General features: G+C 35.9%; 1 protein-coding gene across 1 annotated transcript in view; it reads left to right on the top strand.

Annotated features, from left to right (window-relative positions):
• LOC131158040 (uncharacterized) overlaps window positions 1–21,069 on the top strand; it is a 65,081-nt gene that overhangs the window by 17,704 nt on the left and 26,308 nt on the right. Inside the window, exons 6-9 of the mRNA XM_058112592.1 lie at window positions 6,515–6,646; window positions 8,292–8,419; window positions 14,181–14,223; window positions 17,246–17,329. Coding sequence (XP_057968575.1) covers window positions 6,515–6,646; window positions 8,292–8,419; window positions 14,181–14,223; window positions 17,246–17,329 — 387 coding nt within the window. The remainder of the gene's footprint in view (window positions 1–6,514; window positions 6,647–8,291; window positions 8,420–14,180; window positions 14,224–17,245; window positions 17,330–21,069) is intronic.

Genomic DNA, 21,069 nt, shown 5'->3' with positions numbered 1-21,069 from the left:
TCAATGACTGTTATGATATAGGTTTCACGAGATTCATGAACTCTCTGCGACAGGGATGGAGTTTTGATCAAGGCAAGGTTTTAGGATCATGATGGAGGTACGACCGCAAGGGAGGAGAGTAAATTTTACTGTAGATAAGAAGGTTAAAGGGGGCTAGTAGATGATACAAGGGAGGAGATGCCATGCTTGAGGACTCAAGGGGCAGGGACAGGAGCGCTGAGAGGAAAGCATCAGGAGTTTTTCTGGTTTCAGTATTGTTAATCCAATTTTTCAATGTATCAGATTGACAAAAAACAGAAAATTTTTTGCAGCTGCAAAGAACTGAAAAGAACACAAGGCATTCCCCCCCACCCCTGCGTCTTTCCCAAAAATAAAGTTGCTGCCAGTCTGAAATCCAATGAAGGTTCCAGTGAAACTCTTAAACAAAAAGGGAAAAAAAAGCTATTGTATTGAAGCTTGTTGCTGGAAAAGGAACTTTCAATTAAACCTCTGACAGAAAAATCTTCAACCCATGCCATATTCACTTGTTGCCAGAGCCTCTTCCATCTTTTTCCTCATCTTCTTCGTTTCCTTCTCCTTTTTCTGTTTTTTCAGTTCTGTTTCTAGTGTTCTATATCTGTCTTCTATTCTGTCCTGCTGTTCTCTTCCCTTACCCTCTTCCCCTTTCTACGTCTCTCCCTTAATTCTATCTGTTCTCTTGCTCCCTTGCTGTCCTGCATCAATTTCTGCCTTATAATTGTATATACATGTATTCCAAGAAAAAAAAAAAGAAAAAGAATGAGCCGTTGTGACACTTTTGGTTATCAAGTTGTTCGCAATTCTCAACAAGTGACTGGGCCATGGGGTCCCTTTTTCACTGTAGTCAACATAGAGAACTGTTTTGATTGGTTTGGATTATCTGACCATCAATGCATCTACTTTGCTAAACCGAGAATTATTAGATTGGCAAAAGAATACTGGCAAAAGATTGAAAGGGACATAGTATAGTTTGGAGAATCGACCACTTGGTCTAAAATGAAATACCGTTTTAAAAGATAAATATGTCGCGAGTTCTTATTAGTGACTGGTTGACCAATTATATAACCTTAAACGATTGACTTTTGGTGTGTGTCAATATTTTGTAAATTTAATGATCTTATGTTTTGGTGTGATATGGGTGAAAGCTAAAAGATTGTTACCATGTTGAAAAATGAAAAAAGGTCTAAGACAAGAAATTCGAAGTCAAGTTCCTTGGCAACTCCAAGGACTCCTATCACTTTGTTTTAGGTTTATCTAATAGCTTTGGAAGTTTAGGGACCTCTTCAAGTTTCCAAGCACAAGAACATCATCTCTCATGTTAGGAAGTTTCATCAACCTAGAACAACTTTGATTTGCATATTCTTAGTGCACAATTTCCAAACCCTTAAATTGATTCATTTCAGGAAGTGGGCCATAGTTCTTTACAAGATGAGAATGTAGACTCATCTTTAGTGACCCCTGAGATAGTTGACGTTACTACTGGGCTAGAAACAAACCTTAACTTTTCACTAGACTTAAATGCCAAGACTAGCAATGAAATTTAAGATGAGTTGTCAACTATAAACAACTCTTATTCTCTTTCCTCCCTTTTATGGTTTGCCCCTTACATAAAATCTTGTTCCATTTGAGGGACGCCATGCGGTCATACAACTACTCCACGTGGGCCTTAATCTGCACATAGGAAGAAATAAGAACATTTTTTCAAAAACCTATGGAAATGCCTGTTTTTTCAACTTAACATATGGGACGAGCTTATCTATATACTTGTCAACAATTCAATTTCTAAACTACAATTGGCCGCCCTTAAACCATTGAATTATTAATAACCAATTGCTCTAGCCTTTATTCAAGATTCCTTAGCTGTTGAACTAATTATTCAGAATCCCCTTGAGATGATTTTTTTCTCCATCCATTGAATATGTGCCCACATCACCTACTTCTTTTCTCTATGTGGAGGGGGTTCTTGGGAAGGGAGGAGAGCTTTGTTGCACAGAAGTAGTGGATGTTCTAGAGAAGAGAGCCAGTCAATCCCAGGAAGCTTAAGTGTGGATTGTGGCTGGTGAAGGTGTACTGAAGGTTGAAGGGATTCTTTGAGGTTAAACAAAGCAAGAGAGAGAGAGAGAGAGAGGGAGAGAGAGCTTGATGGTTCCATTGTTGAAAAGATTCCCTTTGAATAATAACCGTGGGGTGTTTTAGGGGAGAGACAAAATGTTGCTAGGTGTCATCTTCCAATAATAGGTTGACATGGCTTGTCTCAATTAATGAAGAGGATGAATCTTTGAGCAAATCTGGTAATGACACATGGTTTAGATGAGAAGCAATAAAAAAGGGAACATGTGTTAGGAATGACACATGGACGCTCGAGCAACTTAAGAAGAGGCTAGGGGTAGGGACACCCTTAGCGAACCTTGACTTGAGCCTACCAAGCCAAAACTCTCTCGAACATCCCAATTCCCAAGAACATGATTGGTAGAGAACTGCCACATGTCCCTATGGCCAATCTTGGCATGTGCCATTAATATTGGCCTCCTGCAAGAATGTAAACATAATAAAATTAATACTCAATTTAATTAATATGTATATGCAAATTTTGACTTTGATCAATTCAACAATCTGCTTGTGGTGTCACACATTTACAATCTGTTCAATCAAATCTGGTGAAACTTTTCCTATCTTTTTTGAATATGGACCAAATGCATACTTTTTTTATTTGCCATTAGATTGGGATGCTAAAGAAATGTCTTGTTTGGAGGACTTGTTACTTTATTGAAGGATGCTGGAGCCTTTTATGCTTGCAGGTGACTTCACTTGATCAGCTAGTGCTTCTCAACTTCTAGCTCTCATGCTGTTGTCATCATTCTTGTTGCACGCAAATCACGATATGGATGATTTGGAGCTTTTGAGTCATGAGACTTTAGTTGGAGGGCCTCTCTGCTATTATCCTATTTTTGCTTGGTTGAAGATGTTCCAGATTTTCGAGTTGTTGCTGCTGCCCATTTCAGAATTTGAGGTTGAGTCTTTGACCTGGGGAGTTTGATGGAATACTGCCTATGGATAATTCTAGGCATTCATATTCTACTCAAAGATTTAGAAATTAGGGATTTTATATCACTTTGGGGATATTTGTTCATTTTAATAACTTCTAATTACTTTAAAGTTATTTTATGATTTTTGAATTTTGATTGTTTTATGGTTATTTTATAATTTTTAATTTTTTTAGGGTTTCCTATAAACATAGGCTTATGATAGTAAGAATAAGCAACTTTTGGATCATTCTTCTTTTCTTTTATCTAATCTGTTTACTCTCTCTTCTCTCCTTATTTTCTCCCTCTGGTCTACCTGTTTCTCTATCTTTTCTCTTTCTCTGTTTCTGTTCTACATCAATTAGTATTAAAATGTACTTTTTATCATCCAGAAATCCCTCTGTTGCCATCACTACAGTGGCTCTCTCCATCCTAGGCCATCTCATCTACTTGTTCAAGCCTCACTTCAATCCATCCTTTTTGCTCTCCAAGAAAACCCTTGGAAAACAAAACCTTAACTCTAGTAATAAATTTCATATTCAATGCTAGCATTTATATTTCAACTTCTTTTAGATAAAAAAAAAGTTTTTTTGGGATGTCAAAAGAATATTTCATTAATAGAGAAAGAATTTACAAGAGGGAGAATGAGACATCTCCTGAGAAAAACTGGGACAAACCAGAAATAAACAATGTTTTGAGAAACGACACTAACAAGTCAGCATGTTCCTCCAATCTCTTTGTAACGCTGAAAACTTCTCTCTCTGAAAAATCTGTAATCGACACATGCAATGAGGCCAAGCACTGAATATTTTCCCAAACCAGCACCCAATTTAATTTGTTCTCAGAAAAAATCAGAACATTACACTCCATCCATGTTTCCCATAAACCGCAATGATACCACACTTCCAAAATGCTGCCCTATTCTTCCTTCTACCAAATCTTGCGAAAGGGAGGCTAACAGGTCTTCCACCGAAGGACATACCCAGCTCTCTCGTATAATACCAAAAAGCTTATTCCAAATCCTCGAGGAAAATCCACAGTGCAAAAGAAGATGAGAAGCTGTCCCGGAGTTCTCGTAACAGAGCAAACATACATTGTGAGAGAGAGTCTTCAAAGGTCTCCTGATTTGCAGCAAGTTATTAGTATTTTATCTTATTAAGAACAACCAACCAAGTGAAACCCTTAATTTTTGGACGAGCCTTGGCCTTCCAAGTAGTAGGTTATTGTAGAAATAAAGAATTGGAATGGATGAAAAAAGAGTGTATGTTAAGAAAGAATACCTTGTCAGTCCCTTTGTATCATAGTTAAACAGGACACAGAACAGGCTCAGTCCACTCAAACTTGTTTTTTCCCTTGCCTAATTTATCCTTCTTTGAACTAGAATCTCCCTCTAAGACCTCCAATGGAGGTGGAGGCTTAAAGGAAAAATCACCAGTACATCTGAAGATCTGATTCAAACCCAAATTATTCACAAACCTTGTCAATAAGTAGCCCTCCATCATAATCCAATGCCTTTCAATTGAGGAGTCCCTTTTTAATTGCTCTTCTGCCCCCAATGAGCATAAACTTGTATAGTGCTGACTTTCAGGTAATCTAAGATTTTGTCTTACCATCTATCCTCACCTTGTTGTTTATTAGAGTTCACAATATTCCCATCTTGATCAGCAATCATATTATCCCCCCTCTGCTCATTGTGACATTCATTCTCCATAGAAACTCCCCTGGGAGGCTTGTCAGTTTTCAAAGAATTCCTTCCCATAGCTCTCTTCCCAACAGGTACTATGTGCTGCCCACTTGCACACCCTCTCACTGGAGAGGATGTACCACAAAGCTATGTCTTCTTCACCAGCTCACTTTGCCAAAACCAGACCCGCTGTTCTCCTCCTTTTCAAAGTTCACCATGTCATGAGCCTCACCACTCCCAATCTACTGAAATAATTGTTGGGCCTGAGGTGCTGAGTTGTGCAGTCTTTTCACTTGTACGTTGAGCCCCTGGAACATGGGCCTGTGAAGAGAATGCAGTTCCATTCTGGCTCGACGAAATCTCTTGTGCATTAGAGCTTGGAACAACCCTTGAAAGCTTCCTTAGGATCCAAGGAATTTTAAATGGGCCAAATCTCCCTTTAAAGCCCCTGCAGCATCAAAATATGAGAAAGAAAACTAGAGAGAGTGAGATCCATCAATGAAGTAGGAATAGAATGGTTTTAGAAATCGCATATTATGTAATTTGATGCTCAACATCCACAAAAGTACCAACCAGATTTATAACATAATCCTGAAAGTGTTTTCAAAAATGAAAAACCATTCAATGACAAAAAAGAACCAGACAACAAGCAAAAAGGAGCATGCAGAATGCTGGCCTGAGGAAAAGTAGTAATCTAGGAACAGAATACAAGGAAAATACCCAATAAGTGTTGGGTCATAGCAAAAAAATTGATTAATCTAATTTATGGCATCTCAGACTTTGCCTAACAGTGTCGCACATTTTTCAGTGTCTGAAATATGTCGGGTGCCAATCCTTGGTGGTTATTGAAGTGTTGATACTTCGGGTAATGCTGACTCTATATATATATATATATATATATATATATATATATATATATGTTTCACTTTTTTGGGTGGAATCATAAATGGAATTGACTTTTCTTGGGCAAGATGGCTGTATATCATCTAAGAGGTCTCATATTGGTGGAACATTTTGTAGTATTTTTTTTTGGCTAAATACATGGTTATCATACTGTGAATGTTCATATGCTTTTGAGCTCTAACTCATATGGCAGTGGCATGATTCAATACTCTTTTGTTGTCTGTGTGGCTAAGGGTGATGTAGTAAGGTAGGAAGTTTGAGGATCACGCGTTTGCATTACTAAATAGTGGTGAATTGGTGGCAGAGTAGCACAGTTGACTCATAAACGTGCCAACTTCAACCTGTTTAGTGATATGGCTTTACACTATAAGAGGGTAAAATTGGTATATTTTTGCCACAATTAGCCAGGCATCATGACTCATGAGACATTGATGTGTCATTAACAGCATGCTGATGAAGGGGGTTTATTGTAAGTCTTTAACTAAATACTAAAACTCAAGGGCAATGTTTTTGAAGAGACAGGGGGTGTTAGTGTACTTATGAAAAACTTCAAGTGATTTACCCATATTTCGATATGTGGATGACCAAATGGTTGGCTAATTTTGTAAGTGCTGAATCATAAATATGTTCCTTGTGCTGCTCGACAAGCACTAGCACCCACGTGCTGTCTGTCAATCTTGCCTTGTGACTTTTTTTCTTTCGGTATTTGGTGCTAGTTATAAATATATTGTCTGTTAAGTTCAAGAATGGTTGGCTATCCTTGAAGTAAAGAAATATATGTGGGGCCTTCTTAATGCTAATTGTTGTAAATTATAGTTGTTTTCCATGTAAGTTCTTTATGTACATGTGCTTATAATCAACTTTCTCTGAATTTTTTATTGTTTAGGGAATGGAGAAGTTTGAGAGGGATATGGATAATTTGCATCCAATTTTGGCAGAGTGCCGTGTTTTGAAATCAGACCTAGAGCTTGCTCTTATTCAGTATGCCAATGACATAAGCTCCGAAGCTCATGTTGAGGTAACATTTTGTCAAATACCTTATTACTTCAACGTGCTGCAATGATTTTGTGCATTTATTTGTTTCTTTATTATTTGGCTGTCACTATATATTGTTTTGCATGTCATTCTTGAAATTTTCTCTGTGATCACTTATTATTTATTCTTGGTTTTTCAACTGCTAACAGCTTGCATATATAGCTGTAATTTTAATGCTCCAATTTGCATGTGCAGATAATGTCTGTTAGTGTTATTTGCACTATCATTATCAGTGTTTTAAAAGGCTCAATCGAGGCTTGCCTCAAGGCAAGGCATGCTTAAAATGCCTTGAGGCTCAACCTAAAAATACCAAATTCCAAAAAGGCTAACGCATTACGTGCCGAGGCTTACGCATTTTTGCAAAAAGCACGCATTTTGCGCCTTTTTAGTTGAGGCTTACGCATTTTGGGTGTGTGATTCTCAAGTTAGAATTGGTTAAAAAATTTTAATTACATGTTTGTACAAAGGGAATGCCATAATATGAGTTTATTTCTAAAACTCTTGAACCTCAACCTTTCCAAAATAACTGGACTTGTATCTTACGTCATGAATATAGTTTGAACTTTGTAATAGTATAGCTATCTTGTGTCATGATTTATGTCATGCATTCAAGTTAGCAATTTTTGAATGGCCAACAAGTATTTTTCGAAGTATATCTAGTTTTTCTTTTTTACATTATATTTGTGATTTTCTTAATTTTTACTTTATTTTGAATATATATAATTTATTTAAAAAACAAAATCTCAAAAGGGTTATGCCCCAACGCCTTAAGGCTTACGCCTCACCTTTTGAGGGTTAAAATGCCTCGCCTTACGCCTTGGCCTTTTAAAACATTGATCATTATATATTGCATGAAGCCAATGTATAAGAAAAGTCATGAATTTTGAAGTTTGGATAAAACTACACATTTTTTTATGGAAATAATATGTGATCAAAGCAAGTCGTTGTTTGTGCCCTATTTACCCAAGGAGTCAAAATTCTTTTTAGATTGTAATTTGTTTTTTAAATAATTTTAATAGGAGAGTATTGAATTCTTTTGTTTAGGCCCAGGTAAAATGTGTTCTTAGTGGTTGTATGTGTGTGTATCAAAATTGTGTCATGTTTTTCTTTGTTGTACTTAATTATATTGCCTGAATTATCTCATGCCATTGCTGTACTTCTAGTGACTTATTTATGTTGTATCCAAAACCTAAAATTGAGCCGCTGAACAACTTTCTCTTTGAGGTGATAGGGATTTTCAGGAGTTTATTTATCTATCAGGGACAAAGATTGAGATGTTTGTGGACAATTTGGGTATTGGCTGCTTGCCCATAAAAATCACTTGGTTTGGTGAGACTGGAGCTTCTAGACCATTTTTGGTGGTATTTTCTTGTCTACAAATGTCCTAGAATGTATATAGCATTGAGACTTGGAAAGATATTCAATTTACCCTTTTAGTCTATATATTTAAATGTGAAAAAGACATGTCAGTGAGTATAACAAATCAAGTGATCTCAGTTTCATTGTTAGAGATCAAAGTTCTTCTTTTCTCCCCTCTTTATAGATATTTTTCGCATAACATGTACATTTTATAATATTTCTTTTGGTAATTATATAATTTTTCTTTTTCAATTGTGCGTGTGGATTAGGTCATGAGAAAAACAAGAGTAGGCATGAACGAATACCAGTTGGAAAGCATATTTCTTCATCACACCTACTTTTATGGTGGCTGCAGGCATTGCTCATACACATGTATTTGTGCCACTGGTGAAAATAGGTATGTGCAATTTTTTTATCATAGTTTCTAGTATCTTTCTATATATGTAATGGTCCAATAGCTGTGCCTTCAAAATTTGGTGCTTGCTCATTCTTGGAATAAATTTTACCCGAGGGAACAAGAAGTTCTATTAAGTTTGCATTGCTTAATTAAATTACAAAATTTCATAAACTTATGGTCGTTTTGATAGTTTGATTTGTCTCAAAGATTTTTCCTATATTTTGAAAATATGTTTTTCCATGTTTACTTGAAACTTATGGTATGAGGAAAATGATGTCAAAGAGCACTTTTGTGTTAAGAAATGACTAGGACTTATAACAAATGTTTCTAGTCAGAATTGGAGCCTATTGCTATGGCATTGATTATCAAGCTTTGTAGATGGTATATTTTATATGAATTCCCCCCAAGCGGGCCTACTCTCTCTGTTGTAATGCGACTTCATGCTGTTGAATGTTGGAGTATGTTCAGTGCTTTAACGTAGGATAGAATAGAGTAATAGGCCTTCTTATGCATATCAAGACATGTAGTTAGATTGGAAAACAAAAAGACAATTGCGAGTATAGTTAAAAAGTCATGGTATTTCTTCAACAAGCTATCCCACTACGGCAGTGTTTGAGTAAACCGTAATTTTAATATCTGGACCAGCAACCTACCTACTGCAGCCACTGGATTGGTTAGGCAAGTCGAATCAGTGGGTCAACTGGCAATGTCAACATAATATATATATATCAGAAAGTATCATAGTCAGATATTAATAAATCATAGTGAAAAACAATTAACAGCGAAAGCTAGTCCCATTCCTATTATTGTCATAATATATTTTTTGAAATTATTATCATTATCATTATTATTAGGAGTCAAATAAATATTAAAGATAGTGAGAGAGAGCTTTTGATTCAATTAGAAATATTCTTACTATACCACTTTTCCTACATTCCCATATATGCAGTGTATATTGTTCTGTTTATATATATGTATATATGTACATATAAATAAACATATATGTATATTATTTTTTGAGTAAAATCGAGCAACACCTCCAGAATTTTCTGAAAATGACACTCCACCCCCTGTGTTTTCAAAACCTACCAAAGAACCCCTTCATGTTTAATTTTATTGACAAAACGAACCTTCCATTAGCTGACCGTTAATCAACCATTCCGTATATGTGGAAAAAATTCATTTTAGCCATAATAAAATGATATTTTTAAAATGACACATATTTAATAAATTAAATTGAAAAATTTGCTCAGCATAATGTCTTGAAAACTAAGTAACTCGAAGACCTAATTGATTCTCAAATTAACTATTCTATTTGGACCAATTGCTTTAGATCAACCAATTGACATCAAAATAACAAAAAAAATCTGTCATTATTTTATTTTTTTTAAAAATATATGGAAAATAAAAGTTACTATTAAGTCATGAAAATACCTAGTAATTATAATACTACAAATTATTAGATGCAATTTTTGTAAAAATTTAATAACTAAATCATAGAACAAATAAAACATAGTTTAATATTTTTTAAATTCAATTTAGATAATTAGAAGAGTTGAAAGGTGGCTCGTCATAAGTGTGCGATTGGGTCATGGAAGAAGTATTTTTGAAGATGATCAATATTCGTTTGGTGATAAAAAAAAAAAAATTCTTGAGAGAGATTCTAAAGGTGATTTAACTATAGTGGGGGAGCCAATAATTGAAATTGTTAATAAGTAAGGATATTAAGGGATGGGCTGATGTATCGGATGATGATAGTGTGGGTAGTAGTGTTGTAGCAATTTTGAATGTTACAAGGGTTTACTTTTTTATCAAATTCAGTAGCAGCTAGGATTTTCTTCTGACTCTACTTCTGATTGTCTTGGGGATTTAACTTATGTGTCACCTCCTCTTCTAGTAGGTTTAGATGGAATTAATAGTTTTTAGGATGATGTTTCTATAGAAGAACTGAAGGTAAAAAATGGAATTCTTCCCATTTCAGTTCAAGTATCTACTGATAAAGACATTCTAACTCAAAATTTGTTGGATAGCTTGCGCTTCACTTTGGCTGATCATGGAGGAAATAAAGTTAGGTTTGATGGGGGTAAATCTAAAGCGAAGAAGGGTCAGAGGGAGTTAGCAAATTTGAAGCGTTCAGTGTACTATGATGGGAAGGGATTAAAGAGGGGCTTTCTTGGTTAATTTCAGCTTTTTTATTTATATTTTTATATCTTTTATTTTTTAAATTTCCTTTTTGTTCTTTGATTTTGTTTTTATTTTTTTATTTTTTTGTTTTTTCCTTCTTGAAGGTCTTCGTATCCTCACTCTGACTGTACATTCTCTTTCTCAATATATCTTTTATTATCAAAAGAAGAAAGATAAAACAAACCAACAAATCACTGGAAATGAGAACGGCTTAATAAATCTTACAAGTGCTTCCTCAACTGAAAATCAAGTTATGGCAGATCAAACTTCGGGTACATTAATATATGTGCAATGTTACAACAAAAAGCAAGCTAGAGTAGTAATGTTGCCTGGTCCCTATGAATGGTTGCCACGACAAGAAGCTTTTGATGATCAGCATATCATACAAGAATTGATGAAATAATTGCTATTATTGAAGCCAAAATCAAGGGTGTGACTACAACAAAAACAAGTTTTGAAGGCCAAGAATGCTGGAAATGTATGGGACGTTCAATGAACTCAACAGAAATCTGCAGACATAACCAAGAAGAATGTGCTGATCACCATTGCCAGTTTAGAATGTGGAGACTTGGCTGTGTACTGCATTCACAAAGATGAGTTCCAAATAGGGAAAATCTCTTGAGTGATTGTCTGCAAGGGAGAAGATGTGGCAAAAACGACAATTGAGGTCTAAGAAAATAAAGAAAAAAATGGTACTCGTTTTCGATTTCTGGTCATGTGGAGAGGAAAACCCCATAATTAGAACTCTTGGATAGGCAAATAGGAGCTTATGTTGGGTGATGCCTGGATATTGGAACCACTAAAAAGATCGCAACGTGCACAGAAGTTTCTTCTGACAAGGGGGAATTGTTGCATTACTGTTGACTTTTTTAGTCCAATCCCTGTTTTGATGCTGATAAAGCACATATTTCTTATGTGTGTACTTAGCATGTGAACAGGTCCATTAATTTAACACACACATAAGGAAACGGAAATGGAAGCTTGGAGGACTTAAAGCCTATACAATCAGGCGCATTCCATGAAATCTGAAGAGCAAAAAGAAGAAGAAGTCGTTTATTTCTTATTGTAATTGCATTTAATTTTTATTATTTGGTCTGTAATAATGCATACATCTTGTATGATATGATTTGAATGCTCAAACAGAACCGTAGACTGACCGTAGGAAACCAAAGGCCATAGACAGACCTTAGGACATTGAATTTTTCATTGAAAACCTTTTTCATAAAAGTTAACATCATACAAAGGTTTTAAAATGTCCTTAGGGTTTAAATTGGGGCAAAAAAAGGTCTTTGATGCTGGGTTCTTAGGCTTAATTAAAAGCCTCGGGCGACCGAACAAAAATGAACGCATCGTCCACGGTCGACCGAACCCTGGTCATTGACTTTTCCACTACCCCCAGCCGCCCGAACTTATAAGTCAGTATCACCCTGGGCGACTGAATTGTGAGGCACGACAAACTGAACCAAAGAACCGGGTGCCCAAACCTACAAAGGTTTGGGAAATTGCCTTAGCTTCAACCAACCGAACTCACCCACAGGCACTCGAACCCAATACAAGCTTTGTGTTTGTTCGGGCGACCGGCCCTAAGGACCGGGCGACTGAATCTCTCGGGTTGCCAAGAATTAACTGCGGTAATTGGGGTTAAAATTTAATTAAATTTTTTCAAAATCCCCAATATATCCCCAACAGTCATATTTTTCAGAAAAACTATAAATACCCCTTCATTTGCTTCGATTAGCAACTTTGATTAATAAATATTTTCTCTTAAATTTTTCACTTAATCAAAGTTCCCCCACATACACTTTTATTTCAAAAATCATTTTGGGGTTAAATTTTTACTCTCCAACTCTCTTTATTACTATTTGGAAAATCTTTTGTAAGAGTATTTATTTTGTTTGGGCATTTATCTTGATTGTGTTTATTGCAAAAACAACTTTTGAGCATAAATCCTAATTTCTCCAAATACTTTTTATTGCTAATCTTTGTTGGTGAAATACTTATTATGTTTTGATCTTGGAAGTCTCAACATCAAAGATCACATATCTTCGTTTTTGCAAAAATATTATTAAGACCAAAACCCCTAGGTTCTCCGGTTCATCTTTGAAAAATATTTTTGGTAAAGTATTTTATTAGGGTTCAAATCTTTGATGCACTTTATCATATATATCTTTCTTCAAAGATTAGATTATTTGTTTTGAAAAACACCCTTTCTCTACTAAGCATTATTGCATATCATAAGAGAGTGCATGTATTTGAGCTTTTAATGTTGTACATCTCTTCTTGTATTTAGAAGCATTTTTATATGTACAAAAATATTTTTATTGTACCGGTTGGGTTCATCTCATAAATTGAACTGGGGAGACTCAGCCCCGTAAGTGAGACCGGTTGGGTTCTGTCCATTAATTAAACTGGGGAGTCTTTGCCCCGTAAGTGAGACCGGTTCAGTTCAGCCCGAAAATTGAATTGAGGAGTCTCCGTCCCATAAGAGAGACAAGTTGGGCTCAGCCTTGTAATTGAGTTGGGGTTTACCTCGCCCTATAAGGAGAGGTTGTAACGGCTTTTGTTCTACCCGTTTAAGTGAACAGAGATAGTGGAATCTTTGGGGGGTATGTCAAAGGCGGGGACGTAGGTTGGTTTGGCCGAACCTCGATAACAAATATCGTGTGTCACTCTCTCTATCTTATTTATATTTCTGCACTTAAATTTCCGCATGTGTATGCTTTCAATTATAGTTATAATTATTTGCATGCACACCTCTATTTCAAATGAGATTTGTTCTATGTGTATGTCTGCATTTATCGTTTTATTAATTTACATACACGTTTGTATTATGAATGGAATATGATATTTGGTGAATCGGTGTAATTGTTTAAATTAGTCGAAATATTTTTAAAACCCAATTCACCCCCGCTCTTAGGATCACACCAATACCAACAATTACTAAAGCATAGATTAATATTGTTAGTTGCTATAATGTTTATTAGTTGCTGCTGTTATCTAGGTATCTTTATTGGAGTCTAGTCAGAGTGTGTCTTTTCCTAAGTCCAAATTTATTCTCAGTGTTCATTAATAAAGCTTTTGCGTTTGGAGAAGTTAGAAACGGCTGCGGTCAAGAATAGTCATTTCCTCATGCACTTTTAATGTGCAAGGAGGTCATATATATATATATGTATATATATATATTTGTTAGTACAGATAATGAAGGTGTAGAATTTTCCCTTTCAATTATGATATGTTTAAAAATTTTCATGAGAACTTGGGAGTGTAGGTTGAGGATTCACCCAGTGACTCCTTCCATGGCCTCCACTGCTGCATTTCCGAGTGGGTGGATCTCTATTTGCCAATAAATCTCCCTGTGATTATCCCTTATCTCTTAGATCACCTACAGCATATTTAACCATGCATGCAGCATCACCTTTTCTTTTGTTTATATTTTAAAATTTTCTCATATTTGAAAAAGGTGCAGCCATGATATGTTGGAAAATTAGATCTGCTAATTAGTGTATAAATGTTCAAATCTGATCTATTTATCCTTAGTTCAAACATAACGGCTAACAGTCAATGTTTCATTCTGCAGTTCTGTTCTCCATTATGGGCATGCAGCAGCTCCAAATGACAGGGTATGCCAGATTTGATGTGTTTATCCTTGATTATGTTTTACTAAATTTGTTGATTTAAGCCTTAGGCAACTATAATCTGCCACATCATTGATTTTGGCTGCAATTTTAGCCTTTAGTAATTGCCTTTCTCTTGATTTTAGCAAATTGTAGAAGGATGATAGTGCACCCATGCGTGCATTTGAACATGTGCATGCGGTTCAAATGCACACGATTGTATGCTCTGTGAGTAACCACACTGAAACATCGACATCTATACAATGTCAAAGCATACTTGGGCACTGTTAACCATGTGCATAACATTGAAATTGCAAATGAAGTGGCTATTGCTAGTAATAATACTATTAACAAAGGACTTACAGAGCATTTTAAAAAAATTAAAAGAAAAGGCTAATATATTGAATGGTGTTAGCATATCGGCATATCATTCATATTGTAAGTGGGCAACCAAAAGAAAAGCAAAAAGCATATAGTAATATACTGTATTGAATGATATAACCTTTTTCCAAATTGCTTACAGTTTATTGTGTAACCCATTTTTCAATGCATTGAACTAGTAGGTTACTTGTTAGACAATGGTGAATGCCAGTTATCATGTTGTCAATCGTGTGTAGCTTAAGAGTGCATGTGATTTTGAATGAAGAATACAAAATTAAATTGATCTAGTTATGATATCTTTTAAAAAAAGCATGCAATTAATCTATACATATACCAATGCATTTAATGAATGTTTTTATTTCTTAAAAGGGAGGTGCTATTGGCACTCCACATTTATCTTATCATGTATTAAATGACAATTTTACTCTGACTTTTCACTTTGCAAGTTTAAAAAGGTGAAAAAAGACAGGTCAAATTTGTCATTTCAGGTAAGATTGTCATAAAAATAGATATGGAATGTCAATGGTATTTTTCTGGAATGCCAATAGCTCTTCTATTTGAAAAACCCTATTTAAATACATGTATTATTAAATAACAGTTTTATCATTTGACTTTTCACTTTGCTAGTGAAAAAAGAGAGGAAAAATTCGTCATTTCATTGGGAAGTCAAGGGTATTATTGTCATAAAAATACATGTGCAGTGCCAATGGTATTTTTTAGAGTGCCGGTAGCTCTTCCTTCTAAACAGAGCCCAATGAATACATATATTAAATTATACGGGGATAAAAATGTGTCTAAGATGTATGGGAAATGATTGCGATAAATGCATGTTATGAATTGTGTGGACGTTTTAATGGGTGAACAACCCAACCCTAGGAGCATAATATAGCCCCAGGTGGTGAAGAGATGACATCTAGGTGCCAAGCCTTCCTGTAAAGTGAGCTTTTGGAGAAAATCAGCTTGTTATCCCTAGAGTAACTTTTATCTGTTAAGCAACAGCCCTTCAACTCGGCACAATCAGATCACTAAGGCTGACTTTTATTGTGTGGTTTCAACCAAGAAGGATCTATACAAACCAATTCTCCAACCATTCCTTCGACTTTGTAGCCTACATTTTAAGTGTGTTACTCAATCCTTTACTAGTACTGAAACAAATGCTAAAAATTCATTTAGAATAGATAATTCTATTAAGAAGTTCAATACATAGTTCCAAAAATTTCTCTGACTGATTATTGGCTAAAGCAATGTTTTTTAACATATTAAGACATCTTAGTATTATTGATCAATTTTTGGTTCAAAATTTTTTTTTTGATTGGTTCTTTTAATTTAATTTATTTATTTTATTCAAGATTTCAAGAAATAAGGTTTGCAGTTTTGGAGGCCATAGAGAGGCCCTTGTTCTGCTTTTATAAATATAATTTGGTTAGTTGCATTATGGAACTTATTGGATATTATGACGAGGTCATGACCTTGTTATCTGGAGCCTAGCTTGTCTTTCAACTGTAGAGTCTGTAGGTAATTAAGGTAATTGGATGTCTCAGCTGCACTAGACAGCTGAATGCCATTCTGGCTATAAAGGCGTAAAAAAATGGTTAAGTGGGCCATATTTGTACTGAATAATTTGTTTAACTGATAACCTAATTCTTTATAATGGGAGATGTAAATAATTAAGGTTTTCCATTTGACACTTGACCCTTCATTCAAGAAAGGCCTCTCACTCACTTTCTTTTGTCTCAAGTGCAAGCACATACATGCTCATTTATAAATGCACACAGTGGTATGTGCAATTTTGGTTGATCTGAATATTTGATGTATGTAATTTCTCTGACCTGCTAACATTCAGTTAGCTGAAAGCTGCACAATTATTGAACGATGGGCGCCCATTCTCTCCCCTTTTGGTTATTCACTTGGCAAGTAACCAAAAGTAACCATCATTACTGAGGAACAGAAAAGAACAAAGGTGAAAGAGTCTGTAAGCCCATCCTACCAACAATCCTATACTCATATTCTTATCAAGTTTGAATCTGACTTTCTCGTAAACCCCTGCTAATCCTGCTGCAACATGATAAGCCAGTGATTTTAGTTTTAGTTCTTATTCATTTAGGCAAACTAACATCTCAATACACATTCATGTAGTGCAGGGACCACCGTATTTATGTGGTCCCCCTTAAAATGAGTTGAAAGAATCTGCAAATCTTACATGCAAACATGCATCACATGTGCCCATCTACTAGGTAGAGGTTAACGGTAGTCAACTGAGATAGTTTTTGTCCTGATAGAGTAGATTCCAGAGTTCTTTTATTTTATTTTGTTTTTCCATTATTTCTTGACAGAGTTATTCAGGTTGAAATCTTGAAGTTTTAATCTTATAAGTGTAGGTGGTTGATGGCTGCTTTTTGTTGCATCCTTTTATTGATGCTTTGTTTAGTTCTTTAACTAATACGAAATTCAGATTCCTTCAAAGTCCTGTTCTGCTGTTTTGTGTGACCTATTTCATCCATTAAACTACAAGGCTCATTACCCTGGAACATCCATAACAAAATATGGATGTTTACTTCTAACTATTTTCTCTTGTCAGTTGTTTTTGCTTGCTGAGCTGAGCAAAGCGCTTTGTTAAGCTCTGAACCTTCCAACATTTATCATGCAGACCTTGAAAGATGGAGATATGGCGTTGCTAGATATGGGAGCTGAATATCATTTTTATGCTTCGGACATAACTTGCTCCTTTCCTGTGAGTAAATTTATTTACATTTTGCCATCAATTTTATGCTATTTGCAGTGGGTGCACATCATTTTTTGCTTTGCAGCTGATTGATTGTTATCTTTCATGTAAGTCACTCAGGAACTTCAACTTTTACTGCCCAGGAATGTGGTTAAAGTTGAAGGTCTTTGCCGAAGCATTCAGTTTGTTTAGAAAATAAGGATGTGCCTTTTTCAGTTTTGGAGATGATAACATGGTTTTAGCTTGCTCCTGCTTGGTCTTTGAAGGAGAAATTGTTACATCATGATCTTATGCCTAGTTGTCACGGCCAATGGTTTTGATTGGGAAAGTCCATGTTTTGATGGTTCAAGTATTAATGGGTGCCAAGTCAATATTTTGATGGTTCAAGTATTAACGGGTACACAATTCACTGCCATGGGTTTTGGGCTGCTTTGCCATGGTCGAGTGGGTGGCTCTTGACTGGTGGTGGTTATAGAACAGTGACAAGATGACATTTTATGGAATGAGAAGTGGCTCTTGGTGAATGTGTAAGTTGGCGGTGGCTTCTGCTCAAGGTGGAGACTGTTAAGAATCTTATTTGTGAGTGGTCTCACATTAGCAAAAAGTGAATAGAAATGTAAATGGATGGGACAAGACTTAATAGCTTAAGCTTTTGGATCAACTCTGGATTAACCCATGTTTATCAAGATGCTTGCAGGGACTCCCTGACTACTGACAAAATGTTAAACAATCACTTGACCCAAAAGCTTGAGCTTATTGCTGATCTGCAATACACACACACACACACACACACACACACACAAAACACACACACACGCACGCACGCACGCACACGCACACGCACACACGCATGCGCATGGGTGCACACATACACACACACACACACACACATAAGCCTCAAACACTCCCCTGAATGGGCAGCCCAACTATACATGGAGAGGTAGTAGACCCAAAACCTTAGGTTATTTGTTTCTGCTTAAATTAAATGTAATAATATTTATGTTCATATTAATAAATTTGTTTTATGTAAGATTTTTGTGTGCAATAAATATGAACCCCAAAAAAAAAAAAAAAGGAAAAAGAAATCAAATCATCAAAACTAAAGGAAAAAATAGAAAAGCGCTAGACTATTTGTGAACTTAGTGAAGCTTTACTCCCATCTACTTGGGGTTGTTTACATGAATCCATTTTTGCCAGTTAGATTTGTCTATATAAACAAATCCTCCAAATCCTTGGCAGTTATGCTTTTTCCAATGCCTTGACTTGTTTTCTATTTTCATCTTCCTCTTGTCCTCTCTCGACTCCAACTTGAATAAAGTTTCTTGTCCATATAGGCTCATTCTCAATCTTGTTATTGTTAAGATTTGATTAATATGAATGACCTAACTTGAAGATAGGTCTCTTCCTCTATTTATAATACAAATTAAATACATTCTAATGACAATAATACTCTTACTAACTCTCCCTAATTAAAATACTAACACGTTCAATAATAATACTAAAAGACATAAATAACCTCCAACACTCCCCCTCAAGCTGGAGCATAAATGTCATACGCTCCTACCTTGTCACAAATGAATTTAACACAAGCACCCCCCAATGCTTTGGTAAACAAATCAGCAAGTTGCATGTCCGACTTCACATAAGCAGTTGTAATGAGCTTCTGCACAAGTTTCTCCCGAAAAAAGTGGCAATCAACTTCAATGTGCTTCATCCGCTCATGAAAGACCAGGTTGGAGGCAATATGAAGAGCATCTTGATTGTTACACATCAACTTCATAGGTTGAGAATGAGAAATGACCAATTCTTACAGCATGTTAGTTCACTAGTAGTGTGAGCCATAGCTCTATATTCTGATTCAACACTTGACCTTGCTACCTCAATTTGTTTCTTACTCTTCCAATAAACCAAATTACCACCAACCAAGATACAGTACCTGGTCGTGGATCTTCAGTTGTAGGGTGATGCAACCCAATCTGTATCTATATATCCATGGATATAAGTGTGACCTTGATCACAATATAAAAGACCTCTCCTTGGTGCACCTTTGAGATTACTCAAGATGCAAATCGTTGTGTTCTAATGACTTGTCCTCGGAGAATCTAGAAATTGACTCACAACACTTGTTGCAAAGGATATATTCAGCCAAGTGACTCTGAGATAATTTAACTTTCCAACAAATCTCTGGTATTGTCTAGGATTAGGTAGTAAAACACCCATATCCAACACTAACTTGCTGTTAGGATCCGTGGGTGTATCAACCGATTTAGATCCCAACAAGCTAGTTTCATCCAACAGATCAAAAAATACTTCTTTTTTTTTTTATAAAATAGTTTTGATATGACATCTAGATACTTCTATACCCAAGAAGTATTTCAATAGTCCTAAATATTTGGTTTGAAACTTAGTTTGTAGAAAAAGTTTGAGACTCTGAATACCTTTATCTTCATTACCTGTAATAACAATATAGGATCTTACACGATGAAGTATGACGATAAAACATGGAATGATCCACAACACACGATCAATGACCAAACTCAAGTACCGCACTAAAATGACCAAACCATGCTCTGGGAGACTATTTTAAACCATGTAAAGCCTTCTTGAGCCGACACATTGAGCCTAACTCCCCTCGAGCAACAAACCCAGGTGGTTGTTCCATATAAACTTCCTCCTCAAGGTCACCATGCAAGAAGGCATTTTTCACATCTAACTGATGCAAAGGCTAGAGACAAGTAGTAGCCTAGGAGATGACAGACGTATTGATGTAAGTTTGGAAATTGGAGAAAAAGCATCAGAATAATCCAGACCATACACTTGAGTGTATTCCTTAGCAACAACACAGGCATTTAGACGAGCCATAAAACCATCAGGGTTAACTTTCATAGTGTAAACCTGGCGACAACCAACCACATACTTGTTGGGAGGAAGAGGTACCAAGTCCCAAGTACCATTGTCATGTGAAGCATTCATCTCTTCAACCATACCATCCCTCCATACAGGATGGGCTAAGGCTTCCGAAACAAATTTAGGAAAGGGTAGTACATGATAGAGCAATAAAAAAATAAAAATAAGAGGGTGATAAGTAGTCATAGCAAACATAGTTGGAAATGGGATGTTTAGTACATGTGCGTTTACCTTTCCGAACAGCAATAGAAGGATCAACATCAGGGGAAGTATGATAATTAGATGAGAAAACCAAAGACATGGTAGTAGAAGCTAAAGGGGAATCTCTTCCTTGGAGCCGCTGTTATGAATACACCTGCAAATTAGGGTGATCAAGACGTTGAGAAGGACTCAAACTACATGGGGACTCGAATGGTTGGTTGGTCTAGGACAGCAATGGAGAATTAGGAAGATTAGGCAAAGGAAGAGACTCATTGAGCTTAGAAGCACTTAGTGACTGGGTGTAGTAAGGTGTAAACTTAAAGAAGGTAACATTGGTAGAAACAAAGAAGTGATGCAGCATAGGACTATAACAACGATACCCCTTTTGAGTATATGAGTAGCCCAAAAAGACTCATTTTAGAGCACTAGTGTCCAACTTATCCACCCTAGGAGTTAGTTGATGAACAAAGTACAGACACCCAAATATTCAAGGGGGAAGAGAAAATCAAGATGAATTAGGAAAGATAATGGGATAAGGAATTTTACCATAAAGAGCAGAGGATGACATTTTGTTGGTCAGATAACAAGCAGTAAGGACTACATCACTCCAAAACACTTTAGGTACATGCATTTCATAAAGT

The sequence above is a fragment of the Malania oleifera genome, chromosome 6, assembly GCF_029873635.1.
Source record: "Malania oleifera isolate guangnan ecotype guangnan chromosome 6, ASM2987363v1, whole genome shotgun sequence".
NCBI lineage: Eukaryota > Viridiplantae > Streptophyta > Magnoliopsida > Santalales > Ximeniaceae > Malania > Malania oleifera.
The sequence above is the reverse complement of the archived record's forward strand: the minus strand, read 5'-3'. Positions and strand labels throughout refer to the sequence as shown.